This window comes from Oncorhynchus tshawytscha, linkage group LG05 (assembly GCF_018296145.1).
Source record: "Oncorhynchus tshawytscha isolate Ot180627B linkage group LG05, Otsh_v2.0, whole genome shotgun sequence".
Lineage (NCBI taxonomy): Eukaryota > Metazoa > Chordata > Actinopteri > Salmoniformes > Salmonidae > Oncorhynchus > Oncorhynchus tshawytscha.
This window is the reverse complement of record NC_056433.1, coordinates 86,709,871-86,729,843: the sequence shown is the minus strand read 5'-3', so window position 1 is coordinate 86,729,843 and position 19,973 is coordinate 86,709,871. Positions and strand designations below refer to the sequence as shown.

Here is a 19,973-nt window from a genome sequence, read left to right as displayed (position 1 = left end):
GTGGAGGATATATACAGGGGGTACCGGTACAGAGTCAATGTGGAGGCTATATACAGGGGGTACCGGTACAGAGTCAATGTGGAGGCTATATACAGGGGGTACCGGTACAGAGTCAATGTGGAGGCTATATACAGGGGGTACCGGTACAGAGTCAATGTGGAGACTATATACAGGGTATTATGGTACAGAGTCAATGTGGAGGCTATATACAGGGTATTACGGTGGGACACATCCCAGGACACAGAGGAGATAGATGCCAGGCTGTTGTCCTGATTCCTACTAACATGTACGACCCTATCTCTGTCAGAATCCTGCTCTGCATCGAGACCATCCTCATCGTCTCTCCTCTCTCCTCTCCACTCTCCTGCTCTGCATCGAGACCATCCTCATCGTCTCTCCTCTCTCCTTTCCACTCTGCTGCTCTGCACCGAGACCATCCTCATCGTCTCTCCTCTCTCCTCTCCACTCTCCTGCTCTGCATCGAGACCATCCTCATCGTCTCTCCTCTCTCCTTTCCACTCTGCTGCTCTGCACCGAGACCATCCTCATCGTCTCTCCTCTCTCCTCTGCTGCTCTGCACCGAGACCATCCTCATCGTCTCTCCTCTCTCCTTTCCACTCTGCTGCTCTGCATCGAGACCATCCTCATCGTCTCTCCTCTCTCCTCTCCACTCTCCTGCTCTGCATCGAGACCATCCTCATCGTCTCTCCTCTCTCCTCTCCACTCTCCTGCTCTGCACCGAGACCATCCTCATCGTCTCTCCTCTCTCCTCTCCACTCTCCTGCTCTGCATCGAGACCATCCTCATCGTCTCTCCTCTCTCCTTTCCACTCTGCTGCTCTGCACCGAGACCATCCTCATCGTCTCTCCTCTCTCCTCTGCTGCTCTGCACCGAGACCATCCTCATCGTCTCTCCTCTCTCCTCTGCTGCTCTGCATCGAGACCATCCTCATCGTCTCTCCTCTCTCCTCTCCACTCTCCTGCTCTGCATCGAGACCATCCTCATCGTCTCTCCACTCTGCTGCTCTGCAGAGGAGATGAGGTGCAGGCCAGGGCCTAAAGCGAGGGAAGAGAAGCTCCACAGAAACAGAGAGGAAGTTTGTGCCTCAGGCCTTGACACCAATAGTAAATCACACTCCTCCAGGATAACACACACCCCCATCCCCAACACACACCCCCATCCCCAACACACACACCCCCATCCCCAACACACACCCCAATCCCCAACACACACCCCCAACACACCCCCCATCCCCAACACACCCCCCATCCCCAACACACACACCCCCATCCCCAACACATACCCCCATCCCCAACACACACACCCCCATCCCCAACACACACACCCCCATCCCCAACACACACACCCCCATCCCCAACACACCCCCATCCCCAACACACACCCCCATCCCCAACACACCCCCCATCCCCAACACACACCCCCATCCCCAACACACACACACCCATCCCCATCCCCAACACACACACCCCCATCCCCAACACACACACCCCCATCCCCAACACACACACACCCATCCCCAACACACACACACACACACACATCCCCTAAACACACACACACCCATCCCCAACACACACACACACCCATCCCCAACAAACACACACAGACACACACACCAATCCCCAACACACACACACACACCCATCCCCAACACACACACACACACACACATCCCCAACACACACACACCCATCCCCAACACACACACACACACACCCATCCCCAACTCACACACACACCCACCCCCAACACACACACACACACCCATCCCCATCCCCAACACACACACACACACACCCATCCCCAACACACACACACCCATCCCCATCCCCAACACACTCATCCCCAACACACTCATCCCCAACACACCCATCCCCAACACACCCATCCCCATCCCCAACACACCCATCCCCATCCCCAACACACTCATCCCCATCCCCAACACACCCATCCCCATCCCCAACACACCCATCCCCATCCCTAACACACACATCCCCATCCCCAACACACTCATCCCCATCCCCAACACAGTCATCCCCAACACACATCCCCAACACACACACACACATCCCCAACACACATCCCCAACACACATCCCCAACACACACACACATCCCCAACACACATCCCCAACACGCACACCCATCCCCAACACACACACTCATCTCCAACACACATCCCCAACACACATCCCCAACACCCCAATCCCCAACACACACCCCCATCCCCAACACTCATCCCCAACACACATCCCCATCCCCAACACACACACATACCCCCATCCCCAACACTCATCACCAACACACACCCCCATCCCCAACACTCATCACCAACACACACCCCCATCCAACACTCATCCCCAACACACATCCCCAACACTCATCCCCAACACACACACACCCATCCCCAACACACATCCCAATCCCCAACACACATCCCCAACACACCCACCCCCAACACACTCATCCCCATCCCCAACATACTCATCCCCATCCCCAACACACTCATCCCCATCCTCAACACACTCATCCCCATCCCCAACACACTCATCCCCATCCCCAACACACTCATCCCCATCCCCAACACACGCATCCCCATCCCCAACACACACCCCCACCCCCAACACACACACCCCCATCCCCAACACACATCCCCAACACACCCACCCCCAACACACATCCCCATCCCCAACACACACACCCATCCCCAACACACACACCCATCCCAACACACTCATCCCCAACACATCCCAATCCCCAACACACACATCCCAATCCCCAACACACATCCCCATCCCCAACACACATCCCCAACACACACACCCATCCCCAACACACACACCCATCCCCAACACACTCATCCCCATCCCCAACACTCATCCCCAACACACATCCCAATCCCCAACACACACATCCTAATCCCCAACACACACATCCCAATCCCCAACACACACATCCCAATTCCCAACACACACATCCCACCCCCAACACACATCCCCATCCCCAACACACCCACCCCCAACACACACACCCATCCCCAACACACCCACCCCCAACACACACATCCCCAACACACATCCCAATCCCCAACACACACATCCCACCCCCAACACACATCCCCATCCCCAACACACCCACCCCCAAAACACACACCCATCCCCAACACACCCACCCCCAACACACTCATCCCCAACACACATCCCAATCCCCAACACACACATCCCACCCCCAACACACACACCCATCCCCAACACACACACATCCCAATCCCCAACACACATCCCAATCCCCAACACACACACCCATCCCTATCACACACACATCCCAATCCCCAACACACACATTCCCAATCCCCAACACACACATCCCAATCCCCAACACACACACCCATTCCCAACACACACACATCCCAATCCCCAAACACACATCCCAATCCCAACACACACATCCCAATCCCCAACACACACATCCCAATCCCCAACACACACACACCCATCCCCAACACACACACATCCCAATCCCCAACACACACACATCCCAATCCCCAACACACACACCCATCCCCAACACACACACCCATCCCCAACACACACACCCATCCCCAACACACACACATCCCAATCCCCAACACACACACCCATCCCCAACACACACACCCATCCCCAACACACACACACACCCATCCCCAACACACACACCCATCCCCAACACACACACATCCCAATCCCCAACACACACATCCCAATCCCCAACACACACACCCATCCCCAACACACACACCCATCCCCAACACACACACATCCCAATCCCCAACACACACATCCCAATCCCCAACACACACACCCATCCCCAACACACACACCCATCCCCAACACACCCACCCATCCCCAACACACACATCCCAATCCCCAACACACACACTCATCCCCAACACACCCACCCATCCCCAACACACACATCCCAATCCCCAACACACACATCCCAATCCCCAACACACCCACCCATCCCCAACACACCCACCCATCCCCAACACACACATCCCAATCCCCAACACACACACTCATCCCCAACACACACACTCATCCCCAACACACACACTCATCCCCAACACACACACCCATCCCCAACACACACACTCATCCCCAACACACACATCCCAATCCCCAACACACACACTCATCCCCAACACACACACTCATCCCCAACACACACACTCATCCACAACACACACACCCATCCCCAACACACACACTCATCCCCAACACACACATCCCAATCCCCAACACACACACTCATCCCCAACACACACACTCATCCCCAACACACACACTCATCCCCAACACACCCACCCATCCCCAACACACACATCCCAATCCCCAACACACACACTCATTCCCAACACACACACTCATCCCCAACACACCCACCCATCCCCAAAACACACATCCCAATCCCCAACACACACACTCATCCCCAACACACACACTCATCCCCAACACACACACTCATCCCCAACACACCCACCCATCCCCAACACACACATCCCATCCCCAACACACACACCCACCCATTTCAAAACGGGCAATTTCAAGATCTGGTCTGTGTTAAATATTGTCTAAAATATCAGCCACCCATTCTCCTCTCAAATCAAATCAAATGTATTTAGCTGATATCTCAAAGTGCTGTACAGAAACCCAGCCTAAAACCCCAAACAGCAAGCAATGCAGGTGTAGAAGCACGGTGGCTAGGAAAAACTCCCTAGAAAGGCCAAAACCTAGGAAGAAACCTAGAGAGGAACCAGGCTATGAGGGGTGGCCAGTCCTCTCCAGCTCAAACTGTGCGATTGGGTAAAAGTGTTGATCCTAACACAAACAGAAGGGAGAAACAAACAATGGAATCGTTGAGAGAAAATAAATCTACACATTATTATACGTCCTGATTGTTCTCCTTCACAACCTGTGCATGTTTAAAAAACAACCAAACCTCTGGTGGGTTCCTAAAGAAACAGTCGAGCTGGGTTTGTGGATGTGTAGGCTATGTAATAGACCTTGATAGAGGAGATAAGACTGAATATTAAAATGTTTTTAAACACTTGTTCCTCTGCTAGGCTTCCTCCTGCCCTGTGCCCCCTACTCCCCTCCCCCTCGTCATGGCTAGCAGGTAGGTGTGGAAAGATGAGAGTGTCTTGGATGTTGCCTCAGCCCCACCAGAGAGATCTATACTGTCCAGGGAGAGCTGTAACAACACTGGCTCTGCTCCATTAAGCAGAGGGTGAGTCTCAAATGGCACCCTATTCCCAAATAGTGCACTATATACATAGGCCTTGGTCAAAAGAAGTGCACTATATAGGGAATAGGGTGCCATTTTGGACTCATTTGGGATGCAGACAGAACGTCAGTAGACACAGAGGACCTCGCCTCCTCATTCCCTCTCCTCCTCACTCCCCTCTCCTCCTCACTCCCCTCTCCTCCTCATTCCCCTCTCCTCCTCATTCCCCTCTCCTCCCTCGCCTCCTCATTCCCCTCTCCTCCTCATTCCCCTCCCCTCCCCTCCCCTCACCTCCTCATTCCCCTCTCCTCCTCATTCCCTCCCCTCGCCTCCTCATTCCCCTCTCCTCCTCATTCCCCTCCCCTCACCTCCTCATTCCCTCTCCTCCTCATTCCCCTCCCCTCGCCTCCTCATTCCCCTCTCCTCCTCATTCTCCTCTCCTCCTAATAAGCTGAACTGAACCTGGGCTGGGTGGAACAACAGAGGAAATTAGACTATTGCAGCAGAGAAGGGGTGGGAAAAGTACCCAGTTGTCATACTTGAGTAAAAGATACCTGAATAAAGAGTAAAGATACCTGAATAGAAAATCACTCAAGTAAGTCACCCAGTAAAATACTACTTGAGTAAGAGTAAAGACACCTGAATAGAAAATCACTCAAGTAAGTCACCCAGTAAAATACTACTTGAGTAAAAGATACCTGAATAAAGAGTAAAGATACCTGAATAGAAAATCACTCAAGTAAAAGTCACCCAGTAAAATACTACTTGAAAAGTCTAAAAGTATTTGGTCTGAAATATACTTAAGTATCAAAAGTAAAAGTTAAAGTATAAATAATTTAATATTCCTTATATTAAGCAAACCAGACAGCACGATGTAGCCAGGGGCAGTCAGACATCATTTTCAAACGAAGCCTTTTGTTTTTAGTGAATCTGCCAGATCAGAGGCAGTAGGGATGACCAGGGATGTTCTCTGTTTAGTGAGTCCTCCAGATCAGAGGCAGTAGGGATGACCTGGGAATGTTTTGTTCATGTCCTGCTAAACATTCAAAATGTAACGAGTACTTTTGTGTTTCGGGGGAAAATGTATGGAGTAAAAAAAAAAGTACAGTATTTTCTTAAAGTAAAAGTTGCAAAAATAAATAAATAGCAATGTAAAGTACAGATACTTAAGTACTCTACACCACGGCAGCAGAGAAACACCCACACTTGGCCCTAGTGCTGACCTGTCATAGTGGATATAGGTTGTCATAGTGACCTGTCATAGTGGATATAGGTTGTCATAGTGACCTGTCATAGTGGATATAGGTTGTCATAGTGACCTGTCATAGTGGATATAGGTTGTCATAGTGACCTGTCATAGTGGATATAGGTTGTCATAGTGACCTGTCATAGTGGATATAGGTTGTATCTGCTGACCTGTCATAGTGGATATAGGTTGTGGATATAGGTTGTGACCTGTCATAGTGGATATAGGTTGTATCTGCTGACCTGTCATAGTGGATATAGGTTGTATCTGCTGACGTGTCATAGTGGATATCGGTTGTCATAGTGACCTGTCATAGTGGATATAGGTTGTCATAGTGACCTGTCATAGTGGATATAGGTTGTATCTAGTGACCTGTCATAGTGGATATAGGTTGTATCTGCTGACCTGTCATAGTGGATATAGGTTGTATCTGCTGACCTGTCATAGTGGATATAGGTTGTATAGTGACCTGTCATAGTGGATATAGGTTGTCATAGTGACCTGTCATAGTGGATATAGGTTGTCATAGTGACCTGTCATAGTGGATATAGGTTGTATCTGCTGACCTGTCATAGTGGATATAGGTTGTCATAGTGACCTGTCATAGTGGATATAGGTTGTATCTGCTGATCTGTCATAGTGGATATAGGTTGTATAGTGACCTGTCATAGTGGATATAGGTTGTATCTGCTGACCTGTCATAGTGGATATAGGTTGTCATAGTGACCTGTCATAGTGGATAAAGGTTGTATCAAGGTGACCTGTCATAGTGGATATAGGTTGTATCTGCTGACCTGTCATAGTGGATATAGGTTGTCATAGTGACCTGTCATAGTGGATATAGGTTGTCATAGTGACCTGTCATAGTGGATATAGGTGTATCTGCTGACCTGTCATAGTGGATATAGATTGTCATAGTGACCTGTCATAGTGGATATAGGTTGTATCTGCTGACCTGTCATAGTGGATATAGGTTGTCATAGTGACCTGTCATAGTGGATATAGGTTGTATCTATGACCTGTCATAGTGGATATAGGTTGTCATAGTGACCTGTCATAGTGGATATAGGTTGTATCTGCTGACCTGTCATAGTGGATATAGGTTGTCATAGTGACCTGTCATAGTGGATATAGGTTGTCATAGTGACCTGTCATAGTGGATATAGGTTGTATCTGCTGACCTGTCATAGTGGATATAGGTTGTATCTGCTGACCTGTCATAGTGGATATAGGTTGTATCTGCTGACCTGTCATAGTGGATATCGGTTGTCATAGTGACCTGTCATAGTGGATATAGGTTGTATCTGCTGACCTGTCATAGTGGATATAGGTTGTCATAGTGACCTGTCATAGTGGATATAGGTTGTATCTGCTGACCTGTCATAGTGGATATAGGTTGTCATAGTGACCTGTCATAGTGGATATAGGTTGTATCTATTGACCTGTCATAGTGGATATAGGTTGTCATAGTGACCTGTCATAGTGGATATAGGTTGTATCTGCTGACCTGTCATAGTGGATATAGGTTGTCATAGTGACCTGTCATAGTGTATATAGGTTGTATCTGTGATCTGTCATAGTGGATATAGGTTGTATCTGCTGACCTGTCATAGTGGATATAGGTTGTATCTGCTGACCTGTCATAGTGGATATAGGTTGTCATAGTGACCTGTCATAGTGGATATAGGTTGTCATAGTGACCTGTCATAGTGGATATAGGTTGTATCTGCTGACCTGTCATAGTGGATATAGGTTGTATCTGCTGACCTGTCATAGTGGATATAGGTTGTATCTGCTGACCTGTCATAGTGGATATAGGTTGTATCTGCTGACGTGTCATAGTGGATATCGGTTGTCATAGTGACCTGTCATAGTGGATATAGGTTGTCATAGTGACCTGTCATAGTGGATATAGGTTGTATCTGCTGACCTGTCATAGTGGATATAGGTTGTCATAGTGACCTGTCATAGTGTATATAGGTTGTATCTGCTGATCTGTCATAGTGGATATAGGTTGTATCTGCCGACCTGTCATAGTGGATATAGGTTGTATCTGCTGACCTGTCATAGTGGATATAGGTTGTCATAGTGACCTGCCATAGTGGATAAAGGTTGTCAAGGTGACCTGTCATAGTGGATATCGGTTGTATCTGCTGACGTGTCATAGTGGATATCGGTTGTCATAGTGACCTGTCATAGTGGATATAGGTTGTCATAGTGACCTGTCATAGTGGATATAGGTTGTATCTGCTGACCTGTCATAGTGGATATAGGTTGTCATAGTGACCTGTCGTAGTGGATATAGGTTGTATCTGCTGACCTGTCATAGTGGATATAGGTTGTCATAGTGACCTGTCATAGTGGATATAGGTTGTATCTATCGACCTGTCATAGTGGATATAGGTTGTCATAGTGACCTGTCATAGTGGATATAGGTTGTATCTGCTGACCTGTCATAGTGGATATAGGTTGTCATAGTGACCTGTCATAGTGGATATAGGTTGTCATAGTGACCTGTCATAGTGGATATAGGTTGTATCTGCTGACCTGTCATAGTGGATATAGGTTGTATCTGCTGACCTGTCATAGTGGATATAGGTTGTATCTGCTGACCTGTCATAGTGGATATCGGTTGTCATAGTGACCTGTCATAGTGGATATAGGTTGTATCTGCTGACCTGTCATAGTGGATATAGGTTGTCATAGTGACCTGTCGTAGTGGATATAGGTTGTATCTGCTGACCTGTCATAGTGGATATAGGTTGTCATAGTGACCTGTCATAGTGGATATAGGTTGTATCTATTGACCTGTCATAGTGGATATAGGTTGTCATAGTGACCTGTCATAGTGGATATAGGTTGTATCTGCTGACCTGTCATAGTGGATATAGGTTGTCATAGTGACCTGTCATAGTGTATATAGGTTGTATCTGCTGATCTGTCATAGTGGATATAGGTTGTATCTGCCGACCTGTCATAGTGGATATAGGTTGTATCTGCTGACCTGTCATAGTGGATATAGGTTGTCATAGTGACCTGTCATAGTGGGATATAGGTTGTCATAGTGACCTGTCATAGTGGATATAGGTTGTATCTGCTGACCTGTCATAGTGGATATAGGTTGTATCTGCTGACCTGTCATAGTGGATATAGGTTGTATCTGCTGACCTGTCATAGTGGATATCGGTTGTCATAGTGACCTGTCATAGTGGATATAGGTTGTATCTGCTGACCTGTCATAGTAGATATCGGTTGTCATAGTGACCTGTCATAATAGTGGATATAGGTTGTATCTGCTGACCTGTCATAGTGGATATAGGTTGTCATAGTGACCTGTCATAGTGGATATCGGTTGTCATAGTGACCTGTCATAGTGGAGATAGGTTGTCATAGTGACCTGTCATAGTGGATATAGGTTGTCATAGTGACCTGTCATAGTGGATATAGGTTGTCATAGTGACCTGTCATAGTGGATATAGGTTGTCATAGTGACCTGTCATAGTGGATATAGGTTGTCATAGTGACCTGTCATAGTGACCTGTCATGAGGACCGAGTTTGGGAAACATACTTGATAATACGGACCAACTAAATAGTATGTTACTATTCCTCTCTCTCCCTCCCCCTCCCCCCCTCTCTCTCTATCTATATATCTCTATCTATCTGTCTATCTATCTCTTCTCTCTCTCCCTCTCCCCCACTCCCTCTCTCTCTATCTATATATCTCTATCTGTCTATCTATCTATCTCTCTCTCTCCCTCCCCCCACTCCCCTCTCTCTATCTATATATCTCTCTGTCTATCTATCTATCTCTCTCTCTTCCCCCTCTCTCCTCTCTCTTCTCCCTCCCCCTCTCTCTCTCTGCTCTCTCTCTCTTCCTGCTCTCTCTCTCTCCTGCTCTCTCTCTCTCTCTCTCCCCCTATCTCTCTCTCTCTCTCTCTCCTTGGTCTGCTTCACAAGCGTTCCCAGAAGTCTAGTTGTGTCTCTGGGTTTAGAGACTCTGTGGTTCCAGTCACTCTTCACCCTCCGCATTCTGTCTGAGCTTTGTAGGCTGCATCTCTATGGTAACAGCAGGTGATTTATGAAAAATGTATTTCATTTTAATGTGTGTATCCTCCTACTCTATTCTCTTCCTGCTCTGTCCTCTTCCTGCTCTGATCTCTTCCTGCTCTGATCTCTTCCTGCTCTGATCTGTTCTCTTCCTGCTCTGATCTCTTCCTGCTCTGATCTCTACCTGCTCTGATCTCTTCCTGCTCTGTTCTCTACCTGCTCTGATCTCTTCCTGCTCTGATCCCTTCCTGCTCTGATCTCTACCTGCTCTGATCTCTTCCTGCTCTGTTCTCTTCCTGCTCTGATCTGTTCTCTTCCTGCTCTGATCTCTTCCTGCTCTGATCTCTTCCTGCTCTGATCTCTTCCTGCTCTGTTCTCTTCCTGCTCTGATCTCTTCCTGCTCTGATCTCTTCCTGCTCTGATCTCTACCTGCTCTGATCTCTTCCTGCTCTGATCTCTTCCTGCTCTGTTCTGCTCTGTTCTCTTCCTGCTCTGTTCTCTACCTGCTCTGTTCTCTTCCTGCTCTGTTCTCTTCCTGCTCTGTTGTATTTGGTCTCTCTTTATGTAGTGTTGTGTTGTCTCTCTTGTCGTGATGTGTGTTTTGTCCTGTATTTATAATACCTTTTTAAAAAAAAATTATATCCCAGCCCCGGGCCCCGCAGGAGGCCTTTTGGTAGGCCCGTAATTGTAAATAAGAATTTGTTCTAAACTGACTTGACTAGTTAAATAAAGGTTAAATAAAATGAATAAAATCCTACTGTGTTCTCGTCCTACTCTGTTCTGCTCTGTTCTCGTCCTACTCTGTTCTGCTCTGTTCTCATCCTACTCTGTTCTGCTCTGTTCTCGTCCTACTCTGTTCTGCTCCGTTCTCGTACTACTCTGTTCTCATCCTACTCTGTTCTGCTCCGTTCTCGTACTACTCTACTCTCTCATTAATATTTCCATGTGAAGCTGGTTGACAAGGTGTGTGTGTGTGATGGAGCAATGGAGGCTCCTCAAGGGAAAAAGGGAGGACCATCCTCAGTCAATTTCAGAAAATTGGAAATAGTGAAATATTAAAAAATATCTTTAGATAAAATATACTAAATATATTCACATCACCAAATAATTGAAAAAAATGGTATGTGATGGACACACTACCTCCATCACAGACCTCCATCACCCTACCTCCATCACATACCATCACACTACCCCATCACACTACCACCATCACACTACCACCATCACATACCAACACACACATCACACTACCTCCATCACATACCATCACACTACCCCATCACGCTTCTACCATCACATACCAACACACTACCACCATCACATACCATCACACTACCCCATCACACTACCACCATCACATACCAACACACACATCACACTACCATCATCACACTACCTCCATCACATAACATCACACTACCTCCATCACACTACCTCCATCACACCACCTCCGTCACATAACATCACACTACCTCCATCACACTACCTCCATCACATACTATCACACTAGCTCCATCACATACCATCACACGACCTCCATCACCCTACCTCCATCACATACCATCACACTAGCTCCATCACACTAGCTCCATCACACTACCCCATCACACTACCACCATCACATACCAACACACACATCACACTACCATCATCACACTACCTCCATCACATAACATCACACTACCTCCATCACACAACCTCCATCACACTACCTCCATCACACCACCTCCATCACACTACCTCCATCACGCTACCTTCATCACACCACCTCCATCACATACCATCACACTAGCTCCATCACATACCATCGCACTACCTCCATCACATACCATCACACTACCTTCCTCACACTACCTTCATCACACCACTTCCATTACACTAGCTCCATCACACTACCTCCATCACATACCATCACACTACCATCATCACACTACCTCCATCACACTACCTCCATCACATACAATCACAGTACCTCCATCACATACCATCACACTACCTCCATCACATACCTCCATCACACTACCATCATCACACTACCTTCATCACGCCACCTCCATCACACTACCTCCATCACACTACCATCATCACACTACCTCCATCACATACCATCACACTACCTCCATCACAGTACCTCCATCACACTACCTCCATCACACTAGCTCCATCACATACCATCACACTACCTCCATCACACTACCTCCATCACACTACCATCACACTAGCTCCATCACATACCATCACACTACCATCATCACACTACCTCCATCACATACCATCACACTAGCTCCATCACACTACCCCATCACACTACCCCCATCACATACCATCACAGTACCTCCATCACACTACCTCCATCACACTACCATCACACTAGCTCCATCACATACCATCACACTACCATCATCACACTACCTCCATCACATACCATCACACTAGCTCCATCACACTACCCCATCACACTACCACCATCACACACACACATCACACTACCTCCATCACACTACCATCATCACACTACCTCCATCACACTACCTCCATCACATACCATCACACTAGCTCCATCACACTACCTTCCATCACACTACCTTCATTATGCCACCTCCATCACACTAGCTCCACCACACTACCTCCATCACATACCATCACACTACCTCCGTCACAGTTCCTCCATCACATACCATCACACTAGCTCCATCACATACCAACACACCATCACACTACCTCCATCACATACCATCACACTGCCATCATCACACTACCCATCACATACCATCACACTAGCTCCATCACACTAACACCATCACATACCATCACACTACCTCCATCACATACCATCACAGTACCTCCATCACACTACCTCCATCACACTACCATCATCACACTACCTCCATCACATACCATCACACTAGCTCCATCACACTACCCCATCACACTTCCACCATCACATACCACACACACATCACACTACCTCCATCACACTACCTCCATCACACTACCATCATCACACTACCTTCATCACGCCACCTCCATCACACTACCTCCATCACACTACCATCATCACACTACCTCCATCACATACCATCACACTACCTCCATCACAGTACCTCCATCACACTACCTCCATCACACTAGCTCCATCACACTACCTCCATCACATACCATCACAGTACCTCCATCACACTACCTCCATCACACTACCATCACACTAGCTCCATCACATACCATCACACTACCATCATCACACTACCTCCATCACATACCATCACACTAGCTCCATCACACTACCCCCATCACATACCATCACAGTACCTCCATCACATTACCTCCATCACACTACCATCACACTAGCTCCATCACATACCATCACACTACCATCATCACACTACCTCCATCACATACCATCACACTAGCTCCATCACACTACCCCATCACACTACCACCATCACATACCAACACACACATCACACTACCTCCATCACACTACCATCATCACACTACCTCCATCACACTACCTCCATCACATACCATCACACTAGCTCCATCACATACCATCACACTACCTTCCTCACACTACCTTCATTATGCCACCTCCATCACACTAGCTCCACCACACTACCTCCATCACATACCATCACACTACCTCCGTCACAGTTCCTCCATCACATACCATCACACTAGCTCCATCACATACCAACACACACATCACACTACCTCCATCACATACCATCACACTGCCATCATCACACTACCTCTATCACATACCATCACACTAGCTCCATCACACTAACACCATCACATACCATCACACTACCTCCATCACATACCATCACAGTACCTCCATCACACTACCTCCATCACACTACCATCATCACACTACCTCCATCACATACCATCACACTAGCTCCATCACACTACCCCATCACACTTCCACCATCACATACCAACACACACATCACACTACCTCCATCACACTACCTCCATCACACTACCATCATCACACTACCTCCATCACATACCATCACTCCATCACACTACTGCCATCAAAACCATCATCACACTACCTCCATCACATCACACTACCTCCATCACATCACACTACTTCCATCACATCACACCACCTCCATCACACCACCTCCATCACACCACCACCCTCACACCACCTCCATCACACTACTTTATATCATAACTATCATGCAGTACAGTGTACAGTCAGCAAGAAGTCTAGCAGTTACACTGGTAGGCCACGTGGCAATAAATGAATCAAACCAAAAGCTTACCTTGACTTGGAAGAGTTCCGGTGTTGGATAGCCATAGCCAGCTAGCTAACATGGCATCCCTCTCTGTTGGATAGTCATAGCCAGCTAGCTAACATAGCATCCCTCTCTGTTGGATAGTCATAGCCAGCTAGCTAACATAGCATCCCTCTCTGTTGGATAGCCATAGCCAGCTAGCTAACATAGCATCCCTCTCTGTTGGATAGTCATAGCCAGCTAGCTAACATAGCATCCCTCTATGTTGGATAGCCATAGCCAGCTAGCTAACATAGCATTCCCTCTCTGTTTGATAGCCATAGCCAGCTAGCTAACATAGCATCCCTCTCTGTTGGATAGCCATAGCCAGTAGCTAACATAGCATCCCTCTCTGTTGGATAGTCATAGCCAGCTAGCTAACATAGCATCCCTCTCTGTTGGATAGTCATAGCCAGCTAGCTAACATAGCATCCCTCTCTGTTGGATAGCCATAGCCAGCTAGCTAACATAGCATCCCTCTCTGTTGGATAGTCATAGCCAGCTAGCTAACATAGCATCCCTCTCTGTTGGATAGCCATAGCCAGCTAGCTAACATAGCATCCCTCTCTGTTGGATAGTCATAGCCAGCTAGCTAACATAGCATCCCTCTATGTTGGATAGCCATAGCCAGCTAGCTAACATAGCATCCCTCTCTGTTGGATAGTCATAGCCAGCTAGCTAACATAGCATCCCTCTCTGTTGGATAGTCATAGCCAGCTAGCTAACATAGAATCCCTCTCTGTTTGAGCCGGGTGTTTGAGTAGGTTAAACTAACTAGCTGCATTCACAAGCTAAGTAAGTGGAAAAAATACTATGAATGAAAGCTCTTTCTTTCTCTCTCACTTGTCATTTATTTTTTAAGGAATTAATTTGTTCAAAACTGTTCAACTATTGTCTTTCTCTCTCTTTATACACTGCAGTGCTAGCTAGCTGTAGCTTATGCTTTCAGTACTTGATAAATTCTCTGATCCTTTGATTAAAAATCCTTCTTTAACCCGTCTCCTCCCCTTCACCTACACTGATGGAAGTGGATTGAACAAGTGACATCAATAAGGGATCATAGCTTTCACCTAAATTCACCTGGTCAGTTTATGTCATGGAAAGAGCAGGTGTTCATAATGTTTTGTACAGTCAGTGTATATTCTATTATATTGACCATGACAGAAACTACAAACTGTTGAACTCCCCAAGAATATGAATTCCTTTCTTCAGCACAAAGGAAACAACATGTCAGTCAGAGGTTTGTTTGTCTATGGGGGTATTTTTTTTCTGTATAAGAACTGCAACCTCAGGCTTTAATATCCCAACCTGTCTGTGAAACACACCCTGCGGCTCTGTGGTCGACTGGCAGCTTGGCATCAATGGATGAGATGAAGAGGAGGGGAGGAGAGAGAGAAAGAGAGTGGGTGAAATAGAGAGAGAGAAAGAGTGGGAGAGCTATAGAGAGAGAGAGTGGGTGAGAGGTAGAGAGAGAGTGGGTGAGAGGTAGAAAGAGAGGGAAATAGGGTGAGAGAGAGAGTGGGTGAAAGGCAGAGAGAGAGAGAGAGAGAGAGAGGGTGAGAGGTAGGGAGAAAGAAAGAGAGCGAGAGAGAGAGAGAGAGAGAAAGAAGGGGGCATCAAAGCCCAATAAACTGCATGATATTAAGAAATGCGAGAGAGAGAGAGTGGGAGAGATATAGAGAGAGAGAGTGGGTGAGAGGTAGAGAGAGAGTGGGTGAGAGGTAGAAAGAGAGGGAAATAGGGTGAGAGAGAGAGTGGGTGAAAGGCAGAGAGAGAGAGAGAGAGAGGGTGAGAGGTAGAGAGAGGGTGAGAGGTAGAGAGAAAGAGAGTGGGTGAGAGGTAGGGAGAAAGAAAGAGAGCGAGAGAGAGAGAGAGAGAGAAAGAAGGGGGCATCAAAGCCCAATAAACTGCATGATATTAAGAAATGCTATAGATGGAATGAAGATAGTATAGAAACCTACCTAGGAACAATTGTCCAAAAACAAAACCAATCCCTCCTAGACGGCTTCCTGGACAAAATGTTTCCCTGAAATAGTGAAGGTGTAAACTTAGCAGTAGAAAGCCTGAACAGTGTATCAGCTAACATATCAAATAAAAACAATTCAAGCTGAAAACCTAAGACAATTGACAGCAATGAGAAATGGCTTGAGGAAGAGTACAAAAGCCTAAGAAAGACATGGAGAAACCTGTCCATTCATAAACACAGGGGCAAATGAGAAAACACTGAACAAACAGCAACACAAAGAGCTATCTATCCAAAATGGAGATGTCTGGATAAACCACTTCTCCAACCTTCTAACCATTTAACAAAGAACTAAGAGAAAAAACAAACACGATCATCTACTAAACTACCAGCTATTAAAGACTACCCAGAACCCACTGGGTTCTCCTACTACATTAAAGACTACCAGAACCCACTGGATTCTCCAATTATATTAAAGACTACCCAGAACCCACTGGGTTCTCCTATTACATTAAAGACTACCAGAACCCACTGGGTTCTCCTATTACAATAAAGACTACTTACATTGGATGAACTTCAGGACAAAATACAAACCTTCCAACCCAAAAAGGCCTGTGCGGTTGATGGTATCCTTAATGAAATAATAAAATATACAGACCACAATTTCAAGTTACTATACTCAAACTCTTCAACATTATCCTCAGCTCTGGCATCTTGCCCAATATTTGGAACCAAGGTCTGATCACCCCAATCCACAAAAGTGGAGACAAATTTGACCCCAACAATTACAGTGGAATCTGTGTCAACAGTAACCTCAGGAAAATCCTCTGCAGTATCATCAACAGCAGACTCTAACATTTATTCAGTGAAAACAATGGCGTGAACAAATATCAAATTGGCTTCTTACCAAATTACCGTACGACACACCACGTATACATCCTCCACACCCTAATCGACAAACAAACAAATCTCAACAAAAGCAAGGTATTCTCATGCTTTGTTGATTGCAAAAAAGCTTTTGACTCAATTTGGCATGAGGGGCCTGCTATACAAACGGATGGAAAGCGGTGTTGGGGGGGGAGTAAATATTACAAAATCAATGTACACAAACAATAAGTGTATGGTCAAAATTGTCACAGAATTCTTCCCTGGGGGCCGGGGGGTGAGACAGGGATGCATCTTGAGCCCCACTCTCTTCAACATTTGTAAAATGTAATTGGCAAAACAGAACTAGAACAGTCTTGCTAGACTCTTGAAATCAAATGTCCATAAAGTTCTACTTTTGACTTATCTGTCCATAGAACATTCCAGAACATTCTTCCAAGAGTCTTGATGATCATTCAGGTGCTTTTTTGTCAAACTTGAGTCAACCTTTTGTATGACTTCTTTCTGTCTGGTGAAAGCCAAGCACTGCGTTCCAGAGTAAGAACCTCATACCAACGGTCAAGCATGGTGGTGGTGGTAGTGTGATGGTTTGGGGTCAGCATGGTGGTGGTGGTAGTGTGATGGTTTGGGGTCAAGCATGGTGGTGGTGGTAGTGTGATGGTTTGGGGTCAGCATGGTGGTGGTGGTAGTGTGATGGTTTGGGGTCAGCATGGTGGTGGTGGTAGTGTGATGGTTTGGGGTCAGCATGGTGGTGGTGGTAGTGTGATGGTTTGGGGTCAGCATGGTGGTGGTGGTAGTGTGATGGTTTGGGGATGCTTTGCTGCCTCAGGACCTGGACGACTTGCCTTAATAGAAGGAACCATGAATTCTGCTCTGTATCAGACAATTCTACAGGAGAATATCAGGCCATCCGTCTGTGAGCTGAAGCTCAGCTGGGTGATGCAGCAATACAATGATCCAAAACACACAATCAAGTCTACATGAAAATGGCTAAAAAGCAACAAATTTGAAGTTTCGTAAAGGCCCTAGTCAAAGTCCAGACCTAATCCCAATTGAGATGTTGTGGCAGGACTTGAAACGAGAAGTTAATGCTTGAAAACCCACAAATATCTCTGAGTTAAAGCAGTTCTGCATTGAAGAGTGGGCCACAATTCCTCCACAGCGATGTGAGAGACTGATCAATAACTACAGGAAGTGTTTGGTTGGAGTCGTTGCAGCTAAAGATGGACTGATCAACAACTACAGGAAGTGTTTGGTTGGAGTCATTACAGCTAAAGGTGGAACTGTATCTATATCTATATTAGAGTACCTGTACCTATATCTGTATCTATATCTATATCTATACCTGTATCTGTATCTTTATCTATATCTATACCTGTATCTATATCTATATCTATACCTGTATCTATATCTATACCTGTATCTATATCTATACCTGTATCTATATCTATATCTATACCTGTATCTATATCTATATCTATACCTGTACCTATATCTATATCTGTACCTGTATCTATATCTATACCTGTATCTATATCTATCTATATCTGTATCTATATCTATATCTATACCTATATCTATACCTGTATCTATATCTATATCTGTACCTGTACCAGTATCTATATCTGTATCTATATCTGTACCTGTATCTATTCCTATCTATATCTATATCTATACCTGTACTATATCTGTACCTGTACCAGTATCTGTACCTGTAACTATACCTGTATCTGTATCTGTACTTATATCTGTATCTATATATCTATATCTGTATCTGTACCTGTACCAGTATCTATATCTGTATCTATACCTGTATCTATATCTGTATCTGTACCTGTAACTATACCTATATCTGTATCTGTATCTGTACCTGTACCAGTATCTATATCTGTATCTATATCTGTATCTGTACCTGTATCTATACCTGTATCTGTACTTGTACCTGTACCTATATCTGTATCTATACCTGTACCCGTATCTGTATCTATATCTATATCTGTATCTGTATCTGTACCTGTAACTGTACCTGTATCTGTACCTGTAACTTGAGTTGAGTCCTTTTCACAACCACCAACCATTACATTTATGTTACCTGTAGTTGAGTTGAGGCTAAGTGCCTGTGCAGTGAAAGGATACTCCCCTCCTTGCTTGTCTCCTGCATGCTCTCCATCCCAGGAAGGGCAGCTGCCACACGCCGAAACAGCTGGAGAGAGACAGAGAGAGAGAAAATAAACAGAGAGAGGAGGAGGGAGAT

The 19,973-nt window shown here is 46.3% G+C and overlaps 1 protein-coding gene across 1 annotated transcript in view; it reads right to left on the bottom strand.

The window, feature by feature from the left end:
- Positions 1–19,973, bottom strand: part of LOC121846564 (ras-related protein Rab-6B) — a 205,315-nt gene that overhangs the window by 23,692 nt on the left and 161,650 nt on the right. Inside the window, exon 7 of the mRNA XM_042322612.1 lies at positions 19,856–19,922. Within this exon, the coding sequence (XP_042178546.1) occupies positions 19,856–19,922 (67 nt within the window). The remainder of the gene's footprint in view (positions 1–19,855; positions 19,923–19,973) is intronic.